The sequence below is a fragment of the Rhipicephalus sanguineus genome, chromosome 2, assembly GCF_013339695.2.
Source record: "Rhipicephalus sanguineus isolate Rsan-2018 chromosome 2, BIME_Rsan_1.4, whole genome shotgun sequence".
Classification (NCBI taxonomy): Eukaryota; Metazoa; Arthropoda; class Arachnida; order Ixodida; family Ixodidae; genus Rhipicephalus; species Rhipicephalus sanguineus.
In genome coordinates, this window is record NC_051177.1 from 71,840,346 (window position 1) to 71,853,186 (window position 12,841).

At 45.3% G+C, this 12,841-nt stretch overlaps 1 protein-coding gene across 2 annotated transcripts in view; it reads right to left on the reverse strand.

Moving 5' to 3' along the window:
* The window catches only part of LOC119383160 (sialin), a 49,733-nt gene extending 39,263 nt beyond the window's left edge, over nt 1-10,470 (reverse strand). For both annotated transcript variants that reach the window (XM_037651180.2, XM_037651182.2), the window contains exon 1: nt 9,872-10,470. In XM_037651180.2, the coding sequence (XP_037507108.2) occupies nt 9,872-10,070 (199 nt within the window). In that variant the 5' untranslated portion in view covers nt 10,071-10,470. The remainder of the gene's footprint in view (nt 1-9,871) is intronic.
* Between the last annotated feature and the right edge of the window lie 2,371 nt (nt 10,471-12,841).

Consider the following 12,841-nt stretch of genomic DNA (forward strand, 5'->3'; position numbering starts at 1 on the left):
AACCCGGCATCGCGGCAAAACGAGCGAGACGCACACGTGCACTTCACACTTCGTGCACTTCACATTGGGCGAACACAGCACATGGCACGTTGGAGCGTTGAACATGGCGCGAGAGGCGAAGGGAAACAAAATACCGAGAAAGAGGGCGCGCGCTACCAGGTGACCGCAGCCGTCCTATCAGAGGCGTGGAGAGGATGAAGCGGCGTATATCAAGATAAAGCTGTACTTTTCCGAAGGTACAGGGGCTTTAGTTGTACCGGCCCCAGCGAAAATTCTACCAAAACGGCAGAAGGCAGTCCAGGAAAATGTAAAAAGCGGATTGCGGGCGAACGGCGATTCCCGGGCTTCATTCCTTTGTCATGGTTCGTAGTTAAGACTTGGCACCCTATTATTTGAAAGGAACAGGGAATAATATCAAATTCGCTGAACTGAAGTGAAGATTTAAGGGGTTCGAAATAAACCAGCAATATGTGCAGGAGGTCTGGTTCAACGGACAGAGTTTCTCCTTGCAAAACTCTCACTGATATTTTACGATGATTTACACCAGGGGTCGCAGACTCAACTCAGCTGGCGGGCCCCTGTCACGAAATCGTCTCCCGCAAGGGCCGGGAGAGTTAAGAAAGTCGGAAGGGGGGTGTGGGGGAGAGCTTGACCACAATGTCAGCTGACGCTGCCATTTCAAAGGCCTTTCTCATATATCATATAATGGTCATATCTGGAGATGATTTGACGTATTTTGACGACAGGGCTTGAAAACTATATCGATATTGGTCTCCAGAGAGAGAATAAATATTAGAGAAGGAAATGCAGGGAGGTTAACCAGTTTAGGAGAACCGGTTTGCTACCCGGTTTTCAAAATGACTGAAATCCGGACGCAGATTCTGGAATATACAGTTTTTGTTCCGCAATCATGTCTTAATAAATGGTGACCGCATGGGGTGCCTCACGAAAAAAATGCTTGAGTATAGCTCAAAATGCTTGAAATGTATAGCTCATGAACATACACATTATGAAATTACAAAACAAAAAAAGGGAAGAAGACAGTCATATGCTCATATTCGGGGCGGGCCGCTAGCGAGGGGTCTGCAGGCCGCGTGTTTGCACAGACGCTTCCGTCAATGAAGGCAGCACAGCTGATGCGTTTTATTAGACGCCGCTCCTAATCATCTAAAGGGGGCGCGAATTCTGCCCCATACCAAAGTCAGACCTTTCACGTCATTTTTCAATGCACAGGAATATGGCTTCACATGTTCTTTTTGTTTTTTGTTTTCAGAATTGCGACCAAGGACACCCCTTATGTTGCATTCAAAGAGCTGTTTACTTCCTACCCTTTATCCCGGAAAGCCGGCGGCCAATTGCAGGCCTTTGCGAGAAGCACGTCATCACTTCATTTCAATTTTGCATCTATTGCTGGGCTCGTGTTTTTTCTGACTCGACCAGTGGAGGGGGGGGGGGGGGAGGCTACGCTGAAACTTGCTTCCCCCCCCCCCACCCCAATGGAGAACCTAGCGCAGGCATATGCCTGTAACAACGCTCTTTCTCAATTTTAGGATGGTTTCACCAAAGAAAGAACACTGACGTTTCAATGATTACCATCGCAAACTGGTACCCGAGATAAGTGCAGTGATTCCACTCCTGCGCCAACTGCGCCAAAGTGCGCCAAATTGTATTTACTGCGCCATCCTGATAATATCGACAAAAATTGCGCCAAACTGCACCAAAGTCTCGGGTTTGGCGGCGTCTATCACCGGCAATCGCACTGCCGGCGCGTCAGAACATGTGCAGCTTGATCTTGTGGCTGCCAAAGTCGCAACCATGGACCAAGAATTATTCCCCTGAATAAATAGCGCTCGCGCGTGCGTCCCGAGTAAGCCACGATGCCATGCACGGTGCCGACGCAGCTTCTGTTCTGCAAGTCGGCTCGACAGCAAAACGCGCTCTCCGCAGAGGCTCGTGACGTCTATAGCCTATCGGTAGCGAGAAAGTGCGACGGCAATTCATCGGCGGACGTCGTCTGTTCGGGAAACGCTGCTGATAGCTCGTTTCAAGCGTCGTACGGCACCGCTTGAAAGCAATGTTCAGTAATGACTACATGCGTGCCGCTAAAATGTCTGTCACTTCCGTTTCTGGACATTGCGGAATGAAATCTGGGATCGCTAGCAGTAGATATGGAACAATATCGAATTTTCCTTGCTTCACGTTTATGGAAGAGCACGCGAACGGTGGGAACGCGTTGACACTTTTCCTCAGATATACCTTATCCATGGATCTTCATCCAGAAGAGCTTTTTCGTAATTCCTTCCACCAGCACATCCGACTTTGTAATCAATCTGCGCTAAATACCCCTTAAAAGGCCCTGCCCTTTTGAGCTCACTAGCTAGAGTTCCAATTCGAATTTTTCGCTTGCTTTTATAAAAATGCCATCTCATTAATAACAGCATATCCCCTGGTCGGAGCAGCCGCAAATGCGCAGCTGCCAGTAGCGGGCCCGTCGCTGACGGCCCACAGTGAAGCGGCTACGCCATGTTACACGTCCGCCCCTCGCGTTCGAGGGTCAATAGCTGACGGTTAAAAAAACAGTTTCGCTGAAGGGCGAAGCAATGAATGCGATACCAACAAATTGTATGGTTAAACGAAGTAAGGCTAGCAGCTAACTCTTTTGGATCCGATCTCGCGTAACTGAACAAAATGCCGGTTTAATGGAATATGGCCGCTCCAGGAACCGAAGCGTTTTCGTGCTCTTAGTTCTCTAAACGCGAAGTAAGCGTTGAGAGCACAGCAAATTCACGAGCCGTCTCCTGATGCCTCGAGATAGCGCGCGCGCAAGCGACTGCACCCTTCGAACGATGCGGTCCCCTCCGCTCCCCTGGCGTCCCTTCGTGCTCCTTACGAAAGACGGGCAGGGCGTTTCCTCTCTGTTTGATGAGCAATCGACGGCAGGCCCGCACGCGGGAAGATGTTATCTCATGCGCTCTCCGTGCGACGGAGACAGACGGCCGGCTAGTTTAATCTCCGCTTCAGCCGCGTTCGTCGCCAGCGCTCCCGAGCTTTTACCCGTGGCTAGAATGAGCGTGGTGATGTTATTCATTTGGACTTTATAACGAAAATTATGGCAACGGCGACGGCAAAAATCCGCTGAGAGTGTCCATATAATTGCTATCACAATATTTTTTTTTTAAATTGAGGAGCTGTGAAGTGGATGATAAGCGAAGTTGTTTCGCGCATGGCACAGAGGTGACATGGTGGAGGACAGTTTGGTATGTAAGACCAGGTTGTTAACGGCCAGGCTGTTAACGTTCAATCCGCAATATTAATGCGAAAGCCTTAGATGCTTTATCAAACACAAAAATTGACCGTCGGCGGCGTTCGATTGATGCAAAATATAACCATCATGTGATGTCATCATCACGTCATAGATCGTCAAAACTTGTGACGTCATCATGGCGTCATATATCGTGATGTCATGTGATGACGTCATCACAGGACATCGTCGCTTTACACTGCTTCCGTGATCGGTGCGCCGATCATGGAGCTAGCGTAAAACCAGATGAGGTGTAGAAAGCTTGCAGAGAGGGAGGGGGAGAATCAACACATCGATCGAGAAAAAGAACTTGACTTTTGCCTTTGAGTCGTCTCAGGGGAAAGCATTAGGGACAGTGTGACTCTTTAGCATTGATGCACTGTTGTACGTCACGGCGTTTGTCTACCACGCCTGCTGATAACCACGTAGATGTATTAGATGTATTTAGAGTGTTATTTCATAAATTGCAATTTTATTGATCCGGAAGTTTGTTTATTTGCTAGTGTCGAAAATAATCGCCGAAGGGGATAATTCAGAACACTCAACTGCATGAGCCCTTATTTTTTCATTAGCGAGTGAAGTATGGAGTTCTCCTGAGATGATTTTTTCCATCAGATTTGCAATGAATCGAAGTATTTGTAGCCTTCATAAGAACCCCATAATAATATTCAGGTGCTTATGCTTCTGTAGTACACTCCAGGATGTAAAATTTGCTGCTCCAGAGTGCTCCCAGATGCAAAATTATCTGCTCCAAAGTACTCCAAGATGAACATTTTTGCTGCTCCAAAGTGCTCCAATACGGAAATTTTGCTGCTCCAAAAATTGCTCCAAATCAGAAGTCCTCGGTAGCATCACTGTAAGTGACGTAACAGTCTATGTCGAGACTGCAGCAACGCAAACTTCACTTTCGTACCAACACATTATTCATGTCTTGCTTTGCTGAATTTATTGGGCACGGCGCCTACAAAGCAGTTAACAAGTGGTAACCTATGCGTCAGCGATGGCACTGCGAAAAGTGTGTTGCCCATCGTGGAACATCTATTCCTGTCAACTCTATGTGGCACTTCTACTGAGTGACGCAAAATTCGGGAGGAAACGCTCCAACAAATCAGCCTTCCGGTCAAAGATTCTTTATGTTGCGCAAATGTACCTGTCCCATTGTACTTTCCGAATGCGGAAAACATATAGGACTCGCAGCTTTAAACGTAGCGCAAATTTGCACAGAATGAGAGAAAGGCACAGTACGACGAAATGTTCCGTTTCTCCCGGTACAAACCCAGAAAACGATCTTGTGCATGCATTTGACCTTGAAGCTCAGCCAACGTCAATGTTCTCCTCTTTCTCCTCGCACGCGCGTCGCCATAGCAAAAGACATGTTCAGTGTCAGTTTGTTCTCCTCTCCCGCGGACCCCTTTGCGTCGGTCGGCGAGAGCCGCGAGACTCTCGCCTACCGATTGAGAAGGCGATACGAACACGGCCAATTACACCATCGCGTTCTGCTCTTGAAATCGAAGCTCAAGCGTCCTCCAAGCTTTTTTTATGCGATAGCAATTATATGGACACTGTCGGCTGATTTTTGCCGTCGCCGTCATGTCCCGGATATGTATATGTATATATATATATATATATATATATTATATATATATATATATATATATATAATATATATAAGGCACAAAGAAAAATAAAGCAGAAGAAAAAAATCCGAAGCACCCGACCGGGAATTCGAACCATCGACCCCACGCCCCCAGTCCGCCGCATTAGCCAACTCAACCATGCCCCATGCATGAGCCGGCGAAATAACGGCGAGCTATTTATATGCACTATTTACCGCTGGTGGTAAGCAAATCTCGGAGGTGCTTGAGCGTGTTGTCTATCACGCAACGCTCCTACTTTTCTGTCAATTTGAAAACTGCCCTTGAGACGCGCACGACAAAGTGGCCCTTTTCTGTACCCACTCGTGGTGTGGAAGGAAAAAAAAAACAAAGAACACCGGGCGCACCTTACATCAGACGCCCCCTTGTGTCAGGAGACGCAGGGGGTCACTTCACGCGCCGCAGTTTAAAAGAAAAAGCATCTCATTCTCCATTGTCGGCACTTGCAGCGCGTTGCTCAAGCACAAAGACGTAACAACTGCGACAGTTGTTAGTTCACGCTTGCCCTGTGCATGCCTGTGCGTTCTTTTCGGGCATCCTTCTTTGTGCTTCAGCAAGTATCGAGCTGCTTCTCGTTCTTCGTGTGACATTCCAATTTCTTGCTATCGCATTCATTGCTTCGCCCTTGCGGGCGAAACTGTGACTTTTTTTTTTTCCGGTCGTCCAGTCTTTCCTTAGTCCTGGTCAATTTTTTCGTTCACTCTGTACACGTTAATGTTCACTAATCTTCCAAGTTTTCCAAACGAAGCGTAGCTGTCGTAAGGTCGTAATAATATCAATCGTTAAAGATTGTTATCTCTCTCTGTCGAAATACAATTCCTGGATCCCGGTTTCAATGAAAACGCCGCATGTTTCCGTAAAGCCATAAAAACACCAGGAGGAAAGTAGATGGGTCACATACTCGGAACACGTGTAGTCCGGCGATAGTCGGTGACGCTGCCAGCTGTACGCCTCTGTAAGCACGTGGCGGAACGGCGTACAGGTGGTACATTTGCACTGTCGCGCGCGATAGTCTGAGCTGACTGTTCTCTATTCTTTTTTTCCTTCCGTCTACACCACCGTTCGCTTTCAAGCGAAGCAGTATGTATGACGACTGCATGCGATATCAGCACTTGGATTTTACTGGAATATTGTTTTTTTTTCGTTTTCATTTCACTTTATCGACATAGAACAAGTTTTAACGAAAGAGTTGTAGTTAATGCACCTGAATCCCCAGCCAGAGGCTATATGGTTGGCATTCATCCAAGTATAAATACGAAAAATAGCATATTACAAAAGAAAACAAGAACTAGCTTTGCGAACATTGAAACACTTTACAGTCTAGTATAACGTGATTATTACCCTGAAATGCTACTTCAAGTGTTTTTTTTTTTTTTTAAGGTGTATACAACTTTTATAACGTTAGTACACATATTTTTATATTTGCACAGTCAACACATTCATGTGTGTACTGGGCATATTGAGTTTAAACATAAGGACAAAGTGAGTTATAGCTGCAAATTTTAAAAAAATAACGTAAAATGGCCTTGTACGCAAATAGAATCACGAAAAAGCATAGTTATGCGTGGTATTCTAGTCGGTTCATAATGGTTACTCGTCACGAAGAGTCTTTCTTATTTTATCGTTTTTAGCATTAACATATGAAGTAGCTATAGTATATTACTCAGGAAATATCTTCTGAATGCGAAAGCTAGTAATGGCACCTTGGCATAACCTTTCTACGCATCCATAGAGAACCTAATGAAACAGACAGAGAGTGAAGCCAAGGAAAGTATAGAGGACATTATTTGTAGTATTTTCATTGTAGTGTAGTAATTATGACATACGTGGAAAAGAATTAAAGTGAAATAACAAAGACGAAGGACAAGAAGTCAGCGCATGTCCTGCGTACTTCTTGTCTTTCGTATTTTGTGCGCCCTGCACAACCCTCAATATGAATGCACACCAACTAGCTCAGTTTTCTATTCTTAGCCATGCTATAGACGTTTGTACGACAATGTGGTATCTATATTGTGTTTGACATTCTCTTATTGATACAAATGCATTGTTTTCTGGAACGATTACTTTTGACATGCAGATATGTGTTTGGATGTTTAGCTGTTCCAATAAGGGAAAGATGCCTTTTAAGGACTCGTTTTTCTTTGTTAGACACAATATTAATGAGAACTAACAAACGTAATGCCAAGGAAAGTATAGAGGATGTTATTTGAGGGCAAATTAAGCATGAAATTACCTGTCCGTTGCCAGTTGCCGCTCTTCGTCATTACAACATATATACATAGATATAGCCAGCTTACTTGTCACTTGTCACGTATATATTGTTTTCTTTATGAAATCTTCCTTGTCAAATGCAATCAAGGCCGGAGCCCTTGCCTAGCTGCTGAATAGCGGTTTTTTGCTCCAGTCCTGGCATTTTATCTTCTCTGTAAGGAGTGAATGTGAAATCGAGCTGGCTATATCTGTGTATATGTTGTAATGACGAAGAGCGGCAACCGGCAATGTAGAGGTAACTTCATATTTCATTTACCAACCTGTATTGCCACGGACTGTATCTTTCAGCTGTTCCGGCTCTTTCTCCTTTATCTATTTTTTCTACTGTATAGATACATAGGTTGCATCATGTCTTCCTCAATTATTGAAACATTATTGAAACTGTTATTGCCGTCGAATTCAAGTATGCTGTATTATCTCGTAGATAAGGTGCATAAACACACGGCACAGGGCGTTTTAGGGCAGTAAGTCCAAACATAATAGGTATACGTGGTATTTCATCTTTACTACATAACATCGTGACCGGAAAACCCAAGGTTTAATTAATTCATTCCATTAACCTCATTGATTTTTAATCATGCACCGTCCACGACAAGCAGCTTTTGACGATAGCGAAAGCGCTCGGCGAACAGGGCCGCTGACGATGCGTGAAACGGAGAAGAACCGGATTAGTATAGTTACAGAACACGGGGCTTAGCTCGATAATGTACCGGTCACGTAAAAGAATAAACATGAATGAAGCGTCTAGTTTTTCTGTGCTGCACCGGAACGCCCCGCTGGAACATCAACATCAAACGCAGAATCCGGGAAACAGCGATCCTGGACGTCCATGTCATTGAAAGCTGAGATTTTTTTTTCTAAATTTCCCATTAAGACAGTCTCGAAGCGACATCCGCTGTAAATCTGTATGCGATGTTATGGTGCTCTTCACACAGGAAGCACAAGATTACCAAAGCTAAAAAAAAGAAAAAAATCACGTTGAATTTCGCTCATGCCTTCCACAGCGAACCCCTGTGAACGGCATTGTTTCAGAATTATCGTACAAGCAGGAAATGATAAAATCATCTTGGCAACAAAAACTGCGCCATTTATTTCGTCCTTTCTCAAGTGCGAAGGCTTAGTTTTGACGCAAATAATTTCGTAATTGTTATAAAATCCGTTGTCATAGTTGGCTGGCGCTATGAGCGTATTGGTGCGCTTCTGGGAGGCTCGGCACAACTCGCATTTCGGGAATTTAGATGTTGCTTTTACGCTGCTAACTAACGTCATCGGATCATGGGGAGCAATAAGCCTTTCATTCGACTACGAACTGCAAACGTTTGACAAACGTCTGCAGCTTGTACGCACGCGCACATACACGCACGCACATAGGCGCGCGCACGGTGCTCTATTACGTGGGGTGGGGGTGGGGGGGCAGGTTTCACCTCAGCCTCCTCCCCCCTCCTTTACCTGCCCCCACCTGTACGCATGCATATCTACACACTTACATACATATAGGGCAGTCGTACCCTTCCTGAAATAGAATCCTGACTACGCCTCCGCTGAGAGCGACATTCAACACGCGCCTAAACTATAGCTGCGCGATGAACAAAATAGAAGTAGAAAGATTTGGAACGAGGGAGTAGCAGCGACAGAGAGCAGCGCTATGAAGGTTGCCAGCGTGGAGTGAAATTCAATTATTCTTTCTTTCCCGGCAACTGTTATCGGCATTTGATATGTGCGCAGCTGTACGTACATTTCTGCTGCCTTCGGCCATGGAACGTACGTGTGTTCGGAAGTCCGTTCTTATCTTCGCCTTCTTCACGCATGCCTCGCGCACTACCGTGCCCGAATGAACTGTTTACGTCTCATTTACTGGCAAGCCGTTATTAGCAATCGTAACAAATTGTGGAAGCGAACTTCGCTACGCGGATTTCTTGCGAGAATTCACTGATATTTTTTTTTCACTTAGCTATGCAAATATTTGACTGCATATACACAGTACCCACTCTATCCTTACAACTATCTTTGTAGTCGCAGCGCTCATTGCCTCGACTTATCCTGTCCCTTTTTATTATCGTCTATGCGCTGTTAATACCTTCTTAATCGTTGTATAACTTCGGTCGCACTGGGTTTTCGCTGATTTGCGTAAGTTGTATACTTTCATGTGCCACATAATGCCGCGCATTACTTCGTACGGAACTTCCCCGAATACAATGACTTATATATCTGACGTTTGCTCCGATATTTAGCTGTTCAAGCTGCGCAACATTAAGGTCGATGTCTTCAGATGTAGTCTCAATGGCTACGATAAATACTTAAAACGAAGATCGAAATTAAGAACACGAATGATCAACGTAGTCGCGCGCACTGCATACGAAGGGAGAGAGGAGGAATGAATGAAAAGACAGGGAGGTTAACTATGGTTCGTACAACTTGCTACCCTATACGTGGGCAAGGTGCCGTTGTGTTTCTATTGACCCTTCGTTGCCTTCGACAGATCTTATGTTGAGATGCAATCGAACACTCTAAACAATCTCAGTGCTGGGAATGGATTAAAGATGCTTGGAAAATCCCTGACAGGCGTGCCCCATCGACAGTCCTAAAAGCCTGTCACGAAGTTCGTACGTCTAAATGATTATTTGAGATTGTATACAATACTCACGTCTGTCGCCGTGTTTCACGTTGTTGCCGGTCCCGTTGTCCAGCGCTCCGATCGCCAGGCCGTCTTTCGTAATGACCGCTACCGTCATGGTTCTGTCGTTGCTGGCAGAGCGGGCGGCGTCCTCTGTGCTGCTTCGTTCTTCGTCCGGCGAAGACCTGTGATCAGAACTAGAAGTCATACCCTCCTCCATCACAGCCATCTTGCTTGTTTGTCCGGCTTTAAGTAGACAAAAAAGGTCCGTCGAATCGCAAGATTTCAGAGACGTTTCTTTCTACTTTCTAAGATTTAGCACAGTCTCAGAAGCCCTCAGCAAGACCTCAAAAGATTTGCAGAAGCACACAGTCCCACAGAAAAAAAAAATACGGAGGAGGTATAGTGGAGCGCAGTCAGATGGCGCGACGCTTAAACCGTGCGACGATCCGGAACGAGTCGGCTGCTTGCGTGATGGTCGTATTGTCACTGCACGAAAAGTGCCACACTCGCAAGGACTCGAGCGGCCTGCCGCTTGAGTGCATCGAACGTATGTACGGGATTGAGCGAAATCATGGATGCCGCTGTCGAGCCAGTATCCTGAGCGACGTTATTTCTTTCCCTCTCTCTCTCTCTCTGCCCCGCCGTGACGTATACGGTGCAGGCAAGCATCTAGCTCCCCAATCACTGCCGAACACCTGTGGCAATGCGGAATCCCTCAGCGCGCTATTAACATGTAAAAGTGAGTAAGTCAGAACGAGATGAAGAGACGCACACGGAAAGCAGAACCGTAAGCCTGAAGCAATATCCTGTCCCCCTTTCCATGTTCCCATGTCGACGGTACGCTATACATAAAGCGTGCGCGCTGTGTTTCTGAAATTCGAGAAGGACATGAAGGGTATATTTTTTATAGCTTCTACTGCTCTTACACATCGCATGAACATTGCTCTTCCTGCCTTCGCCGAATCGTTCTTTTCATCTGGTTGATTTCAGGTCAGACAAGCTAATTCCAGCCGGCAGTGAGGCTGTAAATATATATTGGCCAAATGAAATAAAAGAAGGAATCGGAAGGGGGGGGGGGGGGCAGCGGAAAACGGGTTTTACGTATACACGGTAAGTGCAAACAGTTTTCCTGCATCCAACAGCATCCTCCTTCTAAAGTTCCGTACACTTCTCAATGAATACAACAAGAACACCATGCGCGCAAAGCACGAATGTTCTTTCTTAAGCAGCCTTGACATAAGACACATGCTCCACGTAGGGTCCATAAATTTTGTGTATTATATACAATTAAGTTATATAATGTCTACAAAAAAGTTCCTTAGGACTGTCAAGGCACATCTCTGTTTACCGAATGGTGATTTCAGCAAGAAAGCTAGAGAGAGAGAGACAGAGAGAGGTAGAAAAGTTTTTTTAATTGATTGCCAGGGAAAGGAATGATTGATGCCACCTGTTCCTAATAAACTACCGTACTGACCATACTCCATTTACAGTGACACTCCTTCATTAATACTTGTCACCTGTTCACTTAATAAGCAATTTGTAACAGACTATACTATCAATAATAATAATAATAATAATAATAATAATAATAATAATAATAATAATAATAATAATAATAATAATAATAATAATAATAATAATAATAATATCTGGGGTTCTACGTGCCAAAACCACGATATGACTATGAGACACGCCGTAGTGGAAGGCTCCGGGAATTTTGACCATCTGGTGTTCTTTAATATGCACTGACATCGAGATTATACTATCAATGTGCAGCATGAATTTGCGAAAGATTTGCCAAATCATAATTCGTGCCTCTCCTCTCGACAAGTTTGTATCCAGTTCATTTCAATTTTCCCCGAGCTGGCATCGTACGACAGCTTGGATAACTTGCAACCCCCTTGGATAACTTGCAACAACCTAAAGCCGCTTTATTACGTTTGATTGAGTTTGAGTTTGAGTTTGAGATTGAGTTTGAGTTTGATTGATAAAAACAAGAAGCGCGATTTTTTTAATCGCCTAGGTTTTGTCCCATTTCGCACAAAGAGCCATTACTCGTGCCATAACCTAAGCAGTAACAAAGCAAAATTAAGGCAAATATCGCACAGCAGGGAAAGAGCAGTGGTTAGTAACGTTGAACCATGGAAGCCAGCCCCCCCCCCCCCCCTTTTCTAAACAATACGTAAGTGGTGCCCATCTATGACAACATGTCGTTGCGAGCGGGACGAATAGGTTAAATATATTCTTAAAGAAGATCGTGGGTGCTGTCTACATTCGTAATACGATGCCATATGGCGCATGTCTATACTAACTAGGGCCGCAACGAATTACCACAAAAAGAGAGCTCGTGTATGCTAGCTATGTTAATAACAGCAAAACATAGCGCACGTTAGTAGAAGAGAAAGACGACAAACGGTGCGTGGCACGGGGATTTTTGTTTCTTTAATAAACGGCAGCGTTGGGACGCGCTGCTCTATCTCTTCAAGCGTATTGTCCTTATACCCGGTTCATATTAGAACGACGTATTGGGATTTTACAAGTGAATTAAAAACAAAACAAAAAATTTAACGACGATTACGATACTGACTAATGCGAATTCTGAGTGCAGCTTCGTGTTGGGGCAACGCCAACTGTGTTTGAAGTTTTGGCTATCAGCAGTTGTAGCAATGTAACATTCGTTAGATATTGCCACTCTGTCCATTGCAGGCGTCGCGAACCAAGCGAAACGCCGATAGCCCCGTTACGGCAAGCGAAGCCAGCCGCAGTGCACGTGCCAGCCGTGCATGCGCATGAGCTGCGACCGAGGGGCCAGCGCGCGTGATGGAGGAAGAAAGCGAGGAGGAGGAGGAGGAGGAGGAGGAGGAGAGGTTGAGGAAAGGAAAAGGCGCAACTTCTGCAACCCTAATTGGGAGCACGGCTCAGCGCCCAATTTAGAGGCCAGTGGTTGGAGCCGAGGTTAGAGGCCAGTGGCTTGTAACCGATATAGCGAGCGAGGAA